This window comes from Aspergillus brasiliensis (assembly GCF_001889945.1).
Source record: "Aspergillus brasiliensis CBS 101740 unplaced genomic scaffold ASPBRscaffold_19, whole genome shotgun sequence".
Classification (NCBI taxonomy): Eukaryota; Fungi; Ascomycota; class Eurotiomycetes; order Eurotiales; family Aspergillaceae; genus Aspergillus; species Aspergillus brasiliensis.
In genome coordinates this window covers 5,009-19,367 of record NW_027137460.1, presented here as the reverse complement: position 1 = coordinate 19,367, position 14,359 = coordinate 5,009, and the positions used below count along the sequence as shown (strand labels likewise).

The window sequence follows — 14,359 nt, the reverse complement described above, 5'->3', positions numbered from 1 at the left end:
CTTGAACGGCGACCCTTGCAGTCCCGCAGTTAGGACGCTAGGAAATGTTGATAAGGTTGTATGATAGCAACCAATTCTAGCTAGTCAGTATGCTGCTGTATGAGAATGGCGCGGTTCTAGGTTTCGTTAGGGCTACTTTCAGCATGTACCCGGCATCTGAGCGAAGAGCTGATACAGCTAGCTAACTTGTTGGGAGAACACACGTTCTTTACATCAAAACATGTTCGGGCCAGGACTAGTAGGATATATAATGCATACGATCATTCAATTTCCCATGTCCTCGTGATTGCGAACAACTCATAGCATCGCGGGATCCCTGGGCATTCAACTTCGCTCTGTTCGGAATTAGTTCTCACCTCAAATATTACGTTCCTGATAATTTGAATATTTAGGTACAATATATATATGCATATATGTAGATAGCGAGACAAAACAGTCATCACCCCTCTTTATCTCTGGTGGTATTAGTCTGCCAGTGTCAAGCAACGACTTCGATTTCCGATGTCCTATCCTTGGCATATTTGTCTTTCCACTCTTCCCATATTCTTTCTAATTCCTGAACGTATAATGAATGAAGATGGTTGATGTAATCATCGTCGATCTTCTCCCTATCCCGCTGCTGCACAACATGAATTGGACGACCGACAACAATGTTCAGTGGCCGACGATATGGCATCAGACCCACGTCATAGTTAAAGACGCCACGGGCATGAAATAACGGAATAGTGAATCCTAGTGTATGTTTAACCAGCATCTGCAATTTATGTATAACAGGATGGTTTTCAGAGCGCACTTGTTCATAGAGGTCGTTTTCACCAAAGGCTAGTACTGGCACAAGATCAGCGCCAGTGTGGATGGCCAGTTTAATGAAACCTTTACGCCTCTTGAGTACAAGGCGCAATGTATGCGGAAGAGCATCAAGAGACTCACGAGCGCCACCTATGACGATAGTTACAGCACGGCCCATTCCTTCGCCATCAAGGCCGCCTTTTGATAGCAAATTCTCGCATGATTCGCGCGAAACACTAGCAATCCCCATAGCTAGTGCATATTCCCTATAGAGGGGAATCCGGAAATTTGAATCAAGCGTGAGCAAGGTGTTGGTGATGCCAGGGAAGAGTTTTGCAAATCCAAGAGCCTCAGTAGCAAACGCTGCAAAGGCGCCATGGGAAATAATCCCATGCGGATGATAGCCAAAGATATACTTCCGGGTTGGAAGAAGAGGTTCTGAACGATGCAAGCGGGCCGGGAAATACGATGCATAAATTGACCATACACCAAGTGAACGTAGAAAGTCACACCTGCCGCTCAGATCGCCCGATGTGGCTGCCGTTGAAAACAGGGATATATAGATAAGGTAAGGCAGTATAATGGGCCAGAATAAAGGGATTGCGCACAAAAAGAAAAATGCTGTTAATAGGATCGCTATTGTCAGGGTATGGCACAAGACCACCAGAGTCTGTAAGCGCCGTTCGAGTCCAACATTGAGTGGCGCCCAACGAATACTAGAGGGGCGCTTGTCAGAAATCGAGACTCGACGGACTTCGCAGAGGCATTCTCGAATACTCACCTCGATCCCCTTGACTCCTTTGTTGTTTCCTGGGGTGCTTGGAGAGCAGCGGCATCTGGAACCCCGAACGAGCTGGTCTTGTAAGGCAAATTTGCTCGTTTCCAGAGCCTTTTGAGAGAACCTTCGGCAGGTGTAGGTTGTAGCGCTGCATTTTCCTGGCCCAATGGAATGGGGCCCGGAGGGGTATCGGAAGGCGACATCCGTTGATCAGACAGAAAGAATCAAGACAGATCGAGCCCGAGACGAAGGATCTGAATCCTTTATTTCAAGACTTTAACGCGAAGGGGATCGAGGTCGACCATGTACCACGTTGAAAGGATATGAGCTTGTTTTGGCCGGGCTTCGATTGGGGAAAAGTACCACCTGAGTACTAGATAATACGATTGAGAGCGAGAGATTTAATGGATTCTGAAAGCCTCGAGAATAACTGCTGGCATATGGAGACACTTCGTCAGGATGGTGAGACACCTAACAGCTAGAGCCTAGGTTGCTGCCGGACGGGGTGGTTTCTAGATAGTGGGTCAACGCCTGATCACTGCGGGAACCCACGTCATTATTCCCTTCCTTAAAGCGCCTCGGCCTCGATCCGAGTACGGAGGCATGGTTATCGGCTATCGACTGTGTACTCCGTACTAGTTACTCCTGCTTCCTTTACTTTGTGTCTTTGCAACACCCTTATTATCCGATACGTATCTCTCTACTCATACCATCCTATAGTTAGAGGTTCGTTCGTCTTACATAATTTATCATTATATCTCCGGGTAAGGGACAGTATGCGCATGCTAGATTCTCTTGTCAAAGGGTACAATATACACAGTCAATATTTTTGATACCGAGGCTTAAAATTAGGAGCGGGTTCTTATTTTATCTAAAGGAAAACAAAGAGAGCCACGGTTACCAAGACTATACTATACCCTGGTTTAACGTGTTTGCTTGAAGCTAACCCGACGCCTCATAGATTACAGTGGCACAGCACTGGGCCTGAATCACAAAAGGACTTCTGGTCTATCTCTGTGTATCACATGCAAATATGTGTGCTAAAGGTCGTTTTGAATGACTGTAGGAAAGTGCAGCATGGAGTATATCGATGTCTATAAGACTGGGGTATGTCATGAAAAAGATGTACAACACTATGATTTGACCATGAATATCTGTAACATATTAGCCTCTGGGATTTGGAACGTCAATATCAAAGCAATCCCTTACCTCGTTGAGAGACTTTTCGTCCATGAGAGCCGCTTTTTTCTGCGCAATATGTCGGCCTCTAAAGACATGTCTGCCCATTGGACGGCGCTCCCTCGACGGAGCTTTGGAAGCTGTTGAAGAGCTTCCTTCATCATCCCCATTCGCCTCTCTCTTTTCCTCAGGTGACTTCTTGTTCGCATTGCTGGAGTCGGTGGACTCGAACCCTTCGGTATGTTTCCTTTTCTTATCCTTCTTCTCCCGATGGCTTTTGGAACTCGACTTCTTCTTCTTCTTGATGCTTTTATCACTTGATCCTCCAACGTTGTCTGACTCTTGAACGCCATCGGAGCTCGCTCGGTCTTTGTCAGGCCCTGGCAATGCAGCAGACGGTTCGTCCTCCTGCTTGTTTTGGTCAACGCTGGGCGTCTCCTTGATAACAATGGGTGTGATCTTTTCCTGAGCTAGTAAACCACCACTTATGAATGTGACTGCTTGCCATTTCGTGGCAGCATATCGAGCCAATTTTGCATTGTCGCGTTTCCGCTGCTCGACCTGCAGATCTGCATCTGACTTGCCATTTAGCCTGCCAAGAAGTCCTTTAAATGCATCAAGACCAGTGGGCTCATTTAAAGGGTCACGTTTAGGTCGGGCCCCTAGACCAAGTGTATCATCTTTCAAGATAACCTTGATATGAGATGCACTCGCTGCGGTAAACATTTCAGCATGCGCGGCATTGCGCGCCCCCAAGAAGCTCCCGGGTGTCCATCCCTGGGAGCTCAGGATCTTGTGTCCAAAACCGCTTGTTGACCGTGACCAATTGGTATTATTAGGGTCATGAGAGATTTTGATTTTCCTAGGTCACTGCCTGGTCAGAATACCCAGAGGTGGACAGTTGCAGATGGTAAAATTAGCCATGAAAACTTACTTGCGAGGTGCTGCAAGGCCCATTTGCTGTAACAGGGTGTGAAAGTGATACTAAAATTTCCGCAAAGGAGAAAAGAGAACTAAACGGCCCTTCTCGCTTTCCACTGCTATTTTTTAATTTTTTGGTGAAAGTTTTATTGACCTTTCTATCACCAAAAAATGGCGAAATTACGCGAACACGTAAGGTTGAGCGAAAAGATGGCGATCAAGGGGAGCAGAACCAAGAAGGTTATCACTTTGATTGAACCTAGAAAATTTCCTCCGGTGGCCTACTGTGACCGCTTACTTTGTTCGGTGATTGCAGACGGTCTCGACCCGGAGCAAATGGATACTGCGGGGTCCTCCCACATCCACGTCCTCTCGGTCAGGACTCAAAGACACGTGTCACTCGGTTCAATCGTTCAGAGACAAGTCATCGAGGCTGCTGTATATATAAAACTACGGGGTTAAATGCTGTGTACAACAGTCTATGAGTTCCAGCAACACCCTTGTATTGCTACATATTACGTAGATAAATGCCTGTTGGCTGATTTATTTGTGTTAGTATAGGTTATACGTTATCTTAAGGTAGACATGATTGGGGACTCTATATTACCGATCTATCCTCAATGCAAAACTTGCGTTATTCCTAGACTTCCTACACTCATTGTAACCTAACTAAAGATCTCGCGGCGACGTTTGCAGCAAGAGTGCCAAGCTTTGAGAGTGCGAACGGAAGCGTGTTCTGCGATCTGGACTTAGGTCGCTCCATCATGAGAATTGAGGATCTAGTTATGATCTAACAATGTCCGGTTTACGCATATACACCCAAAACTACCCCTACCGTACTATTGCATTAGCCACATCCGAATACGTACTTATTTTCCGCCATAGTTTGGCAGGAGCAGAGGTTAACAGTGCGTCTCATATCAAGACTACGCCGCGCTGCTTGGTTGAATTTGCTCCCCTATCGTCCGTGGATCTGAAAGGCTATAGGGTTATTGGTGATGGCTACGGGACTCTTGGACTGGTTACACTAGACGATGAAGTTTTTCTGTGTGTGGTTACTGGCTCCTCCAGGGCTGCATCCATCAGACCTGGGGAGACAGTCCTGAGAATAAACAGTGTGGATTTCTGTAAGCAACCCAAAGGTTTCTTGTCACAGTCATGCAAATATTGACCCGAGACGAAAGTCTGCCTGAATCATTCGAAATATGAAGACAGTGTCGTTCACGAATCGGAATCCTCCATTGCTGGTCAGGACTTCAACCATGACTTCAGCCTGGAAAGCAAAGAGATGAATCCAGAGTTTCCTTTCCTAGCTTTGAAGAAGCTACTAAGTGACGGCAGCTTCTACTACAGCTGCGATTTCAATCTTACGGATCGATTGCAGGACCGGTGAGTTGACCCTCGTTTGTCAAGTAGCGCTGTACTAAACTCATTTACTATAGCTCAGACGAAGCAGGGGTTTTCGACATAGACTCTCTCGATCAAGATATGCTCTGGAATTCATACCTAATACATCCACTTCTCCTTTTCAGGAACCAACTGTCCTCAGTTGAGAAGCAGCATCTTGACTCCTCTCAAATCCTGACGTGTGTTATACGGGGATACTGTGGGACAATGACTGTTCCTGCCTCTGCTCAAATCTTGCCTGGTGCCCGAAAAACCCACCTTCCATCTTCGCTAACAGTAATATCGCGCCAGTCGTCTCGGCGTGCAGGTACGAGATTCAATTCTCGAGGGATCGATGACGATGGTCACGTCGCCAATTTCGTTGAAACAGAGACAATACTCTGGATTCCACCTGGCATTGTTTTCTCTTATGTTCAGGTTCGTGGCTCAGTGCCTATATTCTGGGAACAGGCCACGGGCTTTCTTCCCGGTCAGCAAAAGATCGAGATAACCAGATCGGTTGAGGCAACCCAGCATGCCTTCGATAAACATTTCAGATCCCTTGAACTAGATTATGGAGCAATCCATGTGGTCAATTTGCTCAGTGAATTGAAGCCCGGGGAAATTAGCCTCACGGCAAGGTTCCGGGATCACTTGAAGAATAGCCCTCTCAAAAAGCATTCATCAGACCACACTCTGCTCCAAGTAACAGAGTTTGACTTTCATGCAGAAGCGCGAGGGCCTTTGGGATATGGAGCTAGCGCTCAGATAAGGCACGAAATCTTCCATTCTTTACAAGGGTTTGCATATTTTCAGTCTGGCGAAATTGGGCCGGTAGCATTATATGACCAGCAATATGCGTCAAGAAACTCCCCTGTGATCCTCCAGCAGGAGGGGGTCTTCAGAACAAATTGCCTCGATTGTCTCGACAGGACTAACCTAGTACAAACAATAATCAGCTCGATGGCTCTTGAGGCTTTCTTCAGTCAGCAAGGAGGGGGAATAAGCCCCGATTTGCAACTGCGGCACTCGACTCTCTGGGCGGATAATGGAGATGCGCTATCAAAGATGTACGCCGGAACCGGTGCTCTAAAGAGCTCATTTACACGACACGGGAAAATGTCCATTGCCGGGGCACTCGCCGATGCTCGCAAAACAGCTACCCGGATCTACGTCAACAATTTCGCCGATAAGGCTCGTCAAAACACGATCGACCTCTTATTGGGACGGCTGACAGACCAAGTCCCAGTGCATCTTCACGATCCAGTCAATGATCTCGTGTTAGAGGAACTAAGCCAACGCTCAAAGGAATATTCTTATTCCAAACCTGTCACAGTCTGGACCGGAACATTCAATGTGAATGGGCGCCATGAGGGGCCCGATGGTGATTTGAGGGCATGGTTGTTCCCGGAGTGCGGTATTCAAGCCGAGAATCCACTGATATACGCCGTCGGCTTCCAAGAAATCGTCACGCTAAGTCCACAGCAGATAATGTCAACAGACCCTACAACCCGTAAGGCGTGGGAGATTGCAGTGCATAACTGTCTCAACAAACGTGCAGATTCTCTGGGAACTCCTAAGTATGTCCTCTTGCGAAGTGGCCAACTTGTGGGCTCTGCTTTGATGATATATGCGAGAGAAGATGCTTTAAGCCATATAAAAAATGTGGAGGGAAGCGTTAAGAAGGTAGGCATTTCCAATAATCCAAGACAATCCAACTGACTCGCATAGACGGGCCTTTCGGGAATGGCTGGTAATAAAGGAGGCTGTGCCATCCGCTTTGAATATTCCAATACTCGACTTTGCTTCGTTACCGCCCATCTTGCTGCTGGATTTGCGAATTACGACGAGAGAAATAGAGACTATGAGACTATCCTTCGCGGCCTGAGGTTTTTGAGAAACAGATCAATTGAGGATCATGATGCCGTCATATGGCTAGGAGATTTCAATTATCGCATCGGCCTAAGTAATCAGAAAGCGAGGGAACTTGTGCAGCAAAAAGATTTTCAGACGCTGTACGATAATGACCAGGTTTGCGTTACTCCTACGAGACCTGTGGAACTTCATTGACAAAGCGCAGTTGAATCTACAGATGGTTGCGGGAAGGGCCTTTCAATTCTACACGGAAGGGCCTATTAGATTTCCGCCGACCTACAAATATAATATAGGCAGAAACGACTACGATAGCTCGTAAGGGTCCTATCGACGATATAGTCTGTTTGCGGCAGGTAGCTAAACGTTTCCAGAGAAAAGGCGCGTATACCCGCATGGTGTGATCGTATTCTATGGAGAGGAGCTAGTCTCCAACAATTGGATTATGGCTCTGCGGACCTCCGGATTTCGGATCACCGCCCAGTCTGGGCTATGTTCACATGCACGATTAATGTTGTCGACGAGGCGCGGAAGAGCAGAATTCAGCAATCCCTTTACAATGAACGACAAAATAACACCCATCTCATGTTTGGAGACATGAGGACTCAGGTACACGAAGTGGATGGTGGGTTGCTAGCTTTTGAGCGTATGGCTTCGGAACTTCCGCCTGCTAGCTCTGAGCACCATAAGTGGTGGTTGAACAATGGTATGTTGAGTCACAAAACAGTACCACAAGCCCGTCAGGCCTTGGCCGTTCTTCAAATACATTTTCTAATCCCTATGTTCACCAAGGCATCCCTGTGAAGTCACAGTTGGCTCCCCCGACCAAGAATTATATGCTAAATATCCATCGCGACTCGAATCCCTTCTCATGCGACGGACCTGCTAATTGGAGCCCTGATCCTGTACTCGCCGAAAGCGACAACAATACGAATCCAGAATTTCCTCCGCTGCCACCGAGGACCATCTCCAGGGAGACTTTCTTGGAGAACAGGAACTCATCCAAGGCAACGTGGCTCTCAGATAATCAATCTGTCTTCGAGCAAAAATGGGGAGGCTTGGATACCCCTAGTGCCAGCACTGAAAACCCCAAAATTGAAACTAATACCAATACGGCAGATCTTCTTGGAGGGAACATTAGTGATGACCTGGATTGGAGGCCGCTTACACCCGAGTAAAATATCCTTTCTAGTTCATCATAAAGGGCTTTGATAGGTTTATGCTTGAATATGGAAAAGACCTGGCGCCCTTCGCGGCTTTATTTTATATTGCGTCTGAGCTCCCGTAAGCTCTGTGGTAGGTTGTGGAGAACTTGGAAGGACTAGTACAAACGTAGACATGTTATATAGACAGTCGGTCACAGGCAATACTCTATGGGTATATGTACATGGTTGTATTCAAAATGAAAAAACATCTGAAAAAGTTCCGAAACAGAGACATGGATAGCAGGTTACTGCCCCAAGTAGATAGGGTGACACACACACACACACACAGAGAGAGAGAGAGAGAGAAAGGGGCGAAAAAAAAAAAGAAGATAAAATAAAAATAAGAAGAGGATGGGTTCGGAAAGGAGGTATGAAATAAAGTAAAGTCACCAAATAACCCACCCCAGGGGCACGAGAAACCAATCTCGAATATACGAGAGGAAAAGCCGTGCCCCGTCTAAAGCAGACAATTGTGAAGAGAGCTCGAGATCTACCACACATATCACACAGAGTACACTATGAATAGTAATCTGGTTAGATTAGTGGGCTAGGGGATAATGAATGACACATACCCCGTGTTAATGTTTCCTGAACCTGGTAGGAGCTGCTTCCTCGGAAAAGAGTCCAGTCCGACCATATACAAATATTGAAACACGCTGTCCGTAATGTCTGGACTTGTGATATGTGAGGACGAAACCGCAAACCCGAAAACTTCACATTACACGACAAGAAATCCCGTGATAGACTGCTTTAGGCTTTTTTCCCGTTTTTAAAGCCTTGTTGAGACGCAAGCGATTACCGCCAACCATCCACAATGCAAGTGCGCCAGGGTCAGGGGCCTTGGTGCGTGACTTCTTGGCACCTGTGAATTGATTAGTGGGATGTATTAAAACAAAACAAGCATATGCAGAAGACGAGTATCTAGGATGAACTCGTTTTTGCTTTTCCTTTCTCCTTCTTTCCAAGACGAGTGAAGTTCCCTACCTGCTGGCTCCGGCTTCTTTTTAGGCTCTTCGAGTACAATGACAGCTTCGTCAACAGGCGCTTCTGGAACCTCGGGAGGGGGTGGCTCTTGAGGAACAGGATCGGGTGGCGGCACAGGTTCGGGAGTCTTTGGCTTCTCGGGTATAGGCCACATGTGCATCGTTATAGTCCAGTCGGGCTCAATGACCGTCTCCCAGACCTGGGGTAGAATTATATCACCATTGGGCCCTATCAAGTCATAATGACCCTCAGCAACGTGAGGTCCAATAATCTCGATGTGAAGAAAGGCTTGACGTATAAGCTCTTCCATCCCCTTCGTGAACACTGTAGTCAATATATAATCTTTTAAGGCATGATAATACATGGGGCGGGATGGGCATTACCTGCCAAGTGCAGCATAAGTCAAAAGGGAAACTGAATTTCCTTCCAAGAGCATCCTTGAATTTAATAGGCTTTTTCTTCTCTGGGGGAGGTGGACTTGCAGCGGCGGCTGCTGCTGCTGTGGCTGCGGCGACCGCCTCTGCCGCTGCCGCGTTCGCAGCCTCTGTCGCTGCTGCTGCTGCTTCCGCCGCCGCAGCCACAGCCGCTTCTTCCGCCTCTTGCTTTGCTTTTGCAGCTTCTTCAGCGGCCTTTTGCTCGGCCTCTGCTCTAGCACGAGCTGCAGCCTCCTCTGTGATCTTCTTTTCATATGCGGCACGTTCCTCTCTGGCGGCTTGTTCGGCAGCCTCTTGCTCGATTGCGGCTTGTCGAGCAGCTTCCCGTGCCTCCCGGGCCTCACGTTCGGTCCGTTCTTCCATGATCAACTTTTCCAACCTTGCGATAGCCTCATCCTTTACTGTATCAACAGGGGCGGAGGCGGGCGACTCGGGCGACTCGACTTGACTTGGGGAAGGCACACGCGGATAGGGATTGAAGTACGGAGGGATCATCCCAGGGACCATTGGATATGGTTCCCTATAAGGGTAATAGCTCCCCGGGCCATAAGGTACCAGTTCGTGAGGGCTCAATGGTGGTCCACCATACGGAGGGGGACCATGCGCTGACATATGAGACATTGCGCGCGGAGGTGGGTTGTGACCATCTCCTCGGTTATGGGATGCTGTAGGAATCTGATGTGCATGATGTCCCGGATGATGTTCGTGGACGAAGAATGGGTGTATAGGGGGGCCATGAGGTTGCTGTAACTGGGCGCTATACCCATAAACAGGGTGAGCGTACGCCGTCTGCTGACCGACTTGACCATTATGACCTAGTCTTACCAGTTGGTCGGATGGAGAGGGGAAGCCAGATGGATGCATGATTTGCCCGTGGGGAATGCCAGCACCGGTCGGATAGACGTACGACTGCCCAGGTGACGAGCTACGGGCGTACCCCGGAGCCTGAGGCACAGATGACCAGTATCGTCTGTCTTGAACTGTGTGGCCATAAGGACCTCCGTACTCTTCAGCCGAATCAGCGCTTTCTGGCGACTCGGGCGAAGGAGGTCGGCGAGAACGACGGGTGTAGGCGTCACGTTCCTGTACGATATGTCGTCTCGCTGAGTGTCGGCGGCCTGTGGTTGAGGTCGGGCCATGTATCGTACTGCGAGGGCGAGGATGGCGTGACGTCCGGGGTCGGGACGCTGAATCGGATGGCTTTAGTTCGTCGGGATACGTGAGATGTGCCCATTCTTCGTAAGATTCATGATATCCATGGCTCTCGGAGTCTGAAATTGGGGACACTTGTACCCCAGAAGAGTCCTCTTCATCGGTTATCGAGGAATGGTCTGAACCGTGCGGGCTGGGACCAATGGTAATATTGAGCCTGCTTGTATGTCAGTCAGCGTTACTATCATGCTTCATGCTGGAACACACGTCATGATGAATGCTGAGTGCTTGGTCCCTTTTCATCACCCTGCTCTCTGGAATTCGATTTTTGTACAGGACGTGCAATGAGTTTAAACCAACGAAGTGAGGGGATACCTCAAGGTATCCGAGATGCGTCAGTGTTATTGAACGACGGCAATCAGGCTCGAAGTATGTTGACTCCTTGTGTATCACAGTTAAATTGGGCAATTTCAGACTGGCCGGAGTTGTATGAGACGTCCTAACCTTTAATGGCCCTGGGGTATAAGAGTAGTAATCATTGTTTATGTCTGATAGTGGCCAGTACCATTCGAATGAGATTTCCCAGGAGTACAATTGGATCCTGGATTTAAGGTTGGGATTTAGTGGGATCGGGTGCTCATCAGCTGCGGAGCACGACAGGACTTCAAGACTGAGACCACGCAACAAAGCAAATAATGGAATAGAAGGGGGCCAGCGTCTTGCATATAGTGCAGTAAATCCGGGACAAACAGTAGCGAAGCACGAAGCGGGGATGGGGACGACACAACCTGTCACGGGATAATATAACGAAGAATGCAGAGTTGACGGCCCGATCAGATCAAGTATTTGGGCCTACTGGTATTTCGGTAGTGGACCGTTGGGCAAGCCAGACATAAATCGAGGGCAAGTTTTTATTTTAGATGGCGTCACGGCTATTATTAAGGTATTGTTATTATTATTATTAGGCACTGAACTGGCAGCCCTCTCCCATCAGGTGTTAAGTCCGCTGCCCAAATGCCCAATCAATTTCCTGTCGAGTCGAGGTATTGTACTATGTCTCCACTGATGATACTGGTAGGACTAATTTGGGTAAGTACTATCTACCCAGACCAGAATGCCAGGTTGTGTGCGACAGTCCCCGCTTTGTGTGTCAGTAATTTCGGCGCTTAGGCCCAATTTCTGTACCTCATTAAGGCCAAGTGTATGTATTTAGTATGGTATAACATTTTCACGAAGTAGATATCTGACTAGTTATCAGGTACAGTTATAACTAAGCAGGGGATATCAGCATTGCATGCGTCGCCGACTAGGCGTGTGTCGAATGGGAGGTTCGCAATAAACTCGAGCCTGGAAACGTTCTAGTTGTTTTTCCGTACTTGAAAGTATTACGCGATCGACTATACTAGTACTCCGTACGACACAGTACTAGACTAGTAGTCACTATAAGCCCATAATCAGGAATGACAGCCTATCACACAAAGTATCTACAAAATCAAAACGTTTTACGCGCCCGATGGGATATGACCAACTCCAGCAATTGGACAGGAAAGCAACTCGGACGCCGCTGTGCATCAAACTCTAGAAGGATTGGCTCTCGAGACAGCGGAGAAGATAGATCGGCAAAGTGACGGCCAAAAAATACGCAGCAATCAGGCAATGATGCTAAAATGGAGGGAAGGTCTTAAAATAGGCCATAGTTGACCGGGTGGCAATCCATTAACAACGTTGTAAGCGAGACTATTATGGGAATTCTAATCTGCTACCGATCCTGACTTTGCATTTGTATACTGTAAGATAGCATGACTGCTTTCAAAAGTAAATGGCAAACACTCAAGTAGATAAAAAGGAGAGAAAACCCGGTCACCGAGATAGCATAATGGCAATACGTATTGTGAACTAGCCGCAGGCCAGAATGTTGATTATAACTGTAGATGGCCATGGGAATCTTTAAACACCCGATAAAGTGGCAGAAGGGAATAAAAAACGATGTCTCCTATAAGGAAGAGCTTTCAAGCCGGCGAAGAAGTTCCTTCGCCGCAATGAGCTCGCCTTGGTTACCCTTCCAAGCGTGATGGTCTGAGGACCGAGATGTCACAATTTCATCGAGTCTATTTCTCGCGAAAAGCGTCAGCTCGTCAAGAAGCCTGTTGGTAAGGCCTCTTGCTTGAGCCGACGATTGGTCATAAGGGTGATCCTTCAGACGTCTATTCCGTCCCAGGAGTGACGTTGCCTGTTCCAGTGTCAGTCATTTACACGCATCCAGGTAAGAGTAACGGGGACCCTACCAGAGCCAGTCCGTAAAAGCCCCGCAAATAATCAGTGCAGAGCTCAATGCTCCGAGAAAAATGATGTATCGAAACCTCCAAAAGCTGGGAAGAATCTCCAGTTTCAGAAGCACAGGCACTCGAATATAAGATTTCGCCGAGGAAAGCATGAATCTGAAGTTACATTGAATTAGCATTCCGCACATTGCCCAACTAATGGTCACTGATTCGTACATTCCAAGAATTTGGCACAATCAACAAGGCCTCCTCAAGACAGAAAGCTGCCTGTGAGCTCATTCCTTGAGAGTGGTAGAGATCTGCAAGTTCACACCAAGCTTCTGCATCTGTTGGGACCGCGTCTAGGAGTTTGATGAGACTAGAGATAGCATCCGCAGGTCTGGACAGCGAGCGTAGGAGCGCGATCCGACGCTTTAATATTGGCTTCCTTGTAGATTAGCATGGAATCTACCAAGTGGCAGGAAGAACAGACCAGGTTGACAGGATTTTCGGAAAGCGCAAGATCGTATCTTTGCAGGCATTCTTCAAGACCGGATTGACTCTCGGCCACAGCTTCTTCATACATACCCGTCAATCCAGCTATTCTCTCATCAGTCACACCAAATCGAGCTGCTAGTTGCTCGGTACAAAGTAGCGCAGATTTGTCGTCCCCAGACTGTAGGCATGAAAACAATAGCTGTTCTACTACTCCATGATTATCTTTCCCTTGTGGCGATGAGGGCGCAAACGTTTCCTCACTGGAAGACTGGCGCTGAAGTATGAGTGGGGCCTTCTGTGCCAGATGGAAAGTGGCTATCAAGTTGGAACCATTGGCGACATGGAGCTCAGGAGCCGTCAGCATGTTATGGAGCTGGCGAGAAAAGGGTAGGACTGTATTGAAAGGGCACGATGTTCCACAGCAACAGTCTCCAATTTTAACTGAAAGACGAGGATGTTCGGGATGTTCAGATTGAACTTGGTTCTAAATATCCGAGCCAGTACTTGTCAGCGTGCTGGGCTGTCAGAATGGTATAATAGATTCGACAATGCTGCCAGGTGGTATTCATGATGTCCAGTGTCATCAAGCAAGAGGTACTAGTACTTTGCTTGAGGTCGCTCCCGTGACTAGTAGTCAGTGACATAACTAGTACTATCTTACTGACTGGCCAGTCAAATCCTAGTATTGCTATTAGTCATTTAACTTAATGTTCAGTTAACGTTGTTCCCGACCGCGTCGGCCACCCTATACAAAGACACCCTTTTTAAATCAATCTATTTAAGCCATTTTGGAAGCTATTACTTTATAAACTCATATAGGAGTATATCAAATACTGAGATTATTATTAGATTTTTATAGAATTTTCTGGTTGCTGCCTATACTCTTAAAATAATTCAAAA

The 14,359-nt window shown here is 47.5% G+C and overlaps 5 protein-coding genes across 5 annotated transcripts; 1 reads left to right on the top strand and 4 right to left on the bottom strand.

Annotated features, from left to right (window-relative positions):
* Positions 1-250: 250 nt before the first annotated feature.
* Positions 251-2,083, bottom strand: ASPBRDRAFT_48579 (diacylglycerol acyltransferase type 2A). Its single transcript, XM_067626119.1, has 2 exons — positions 1,571-2,083; positions 251-1,505 (listed from the first exon to the last, which is right to left on the bottom strand). Exons 1-2 carry the CDS (start codon positions 1,768-1,770, stop codon positions 479-481), a joined length of 1,227 nt encoding a protein of 408 aa, XP_067473891.1. The 5' UTR covers positions 1,771-2,083; the 3' UTR covers positions 251-478.
* A 319-nt stretch (positions 2,084-2,402) lies between these two features.
* Positions 2,403-3,946, bottom strand: pxr1 (telomerase inhibitor/ribosome biogenesis protein PXR1). The gene is made up of 3 exons (XM_067626118.1): positions 3,681-3,946; positions 2,777-3,608; positions 2,403-2,721 (listed from the first exon to the last, which is right to left on the bottom strand). The coding sequence occupies exons 1-3, from the start codon at positions 3,701-3,703 to the stop codon at positions 2,701-2,703; spliced, it is 876 nt and encodes a 291-aa protein (XP_067473890.1). The 5' UTR covers positions 3,704-3,946; the 3' UTR covers positions 2,403-2,700.
* A 517-nt stretch (positions 3,947-4,463) lies between these two features.
* Positions 4,464-8,103, top strand: ASPBRDRAFT_59446 (SacI domain and endonuclease/exonuclease/phosphatase family protein; the record flags this gene model as incomplete). The annotated part of the gene is made up of 7 exons (XM_067628058.1): positions 4,464-4,794; positions 4,852-5,056; positions 5,110-6,739; positions 6,785-7,084; positions 7,134-7,243; positions 7,300-7,631; positions 7,718-8,103. The coding sequence occupies 7 exons, from the start codon at positions 4,464-4,466 to the stop codon at positions 8,101-8,103; spliced, it is 3,294 nt and encodes a 1,097-aa protein (XP_067473889.1).
* A 740-nt stretch (positions 8,104-8,843) lies between these two features.
* On the bottom strand, positions 8,844-10,916 carry ASPBRDRAFT_137516 (uncharacterized protein; the record flags this gene model as incomplete). Its single annotated transcript, XM_067618907.1, has 4 exons — positions 8,844-8,992; positions 9,115-9,427; positions 9,498-9,757; positions 9,812-10,916. Coding segments are annotated over 4 exons (1,827 nt in total), but the record flags the coding sequence as incomplete, so codon positions are not given.
* A 1,410-nt stretch (positions 10,917-12,326) lies between these two features.
* Positions 12,327-14,110, bottom strand: ASPBRDRAFT_162869 (uncharacterized protein). The gene is made up of 4 exons (XM_067619510.1): positions 13,455-14,110; positions 13,199-13,405; positions 12,986-13,138; positions 12,327-12,930 (listed from the first exon to the last, which is right to left on the bottom strand). Exons 1-4 carry the CDS (start codon positions 13,821-13,823, stop codon positions 12,694-12,696), a joined length of 966 nt encoding a protein of 321 aa, XP_067473887.1. The 5' UTR covers positions 13,824-14,110; the 3' UTR covers positions 12,327-12,693.
* Between the last annotated feature and the right edge of the window lie 249 nt (positions 14,111-14,359).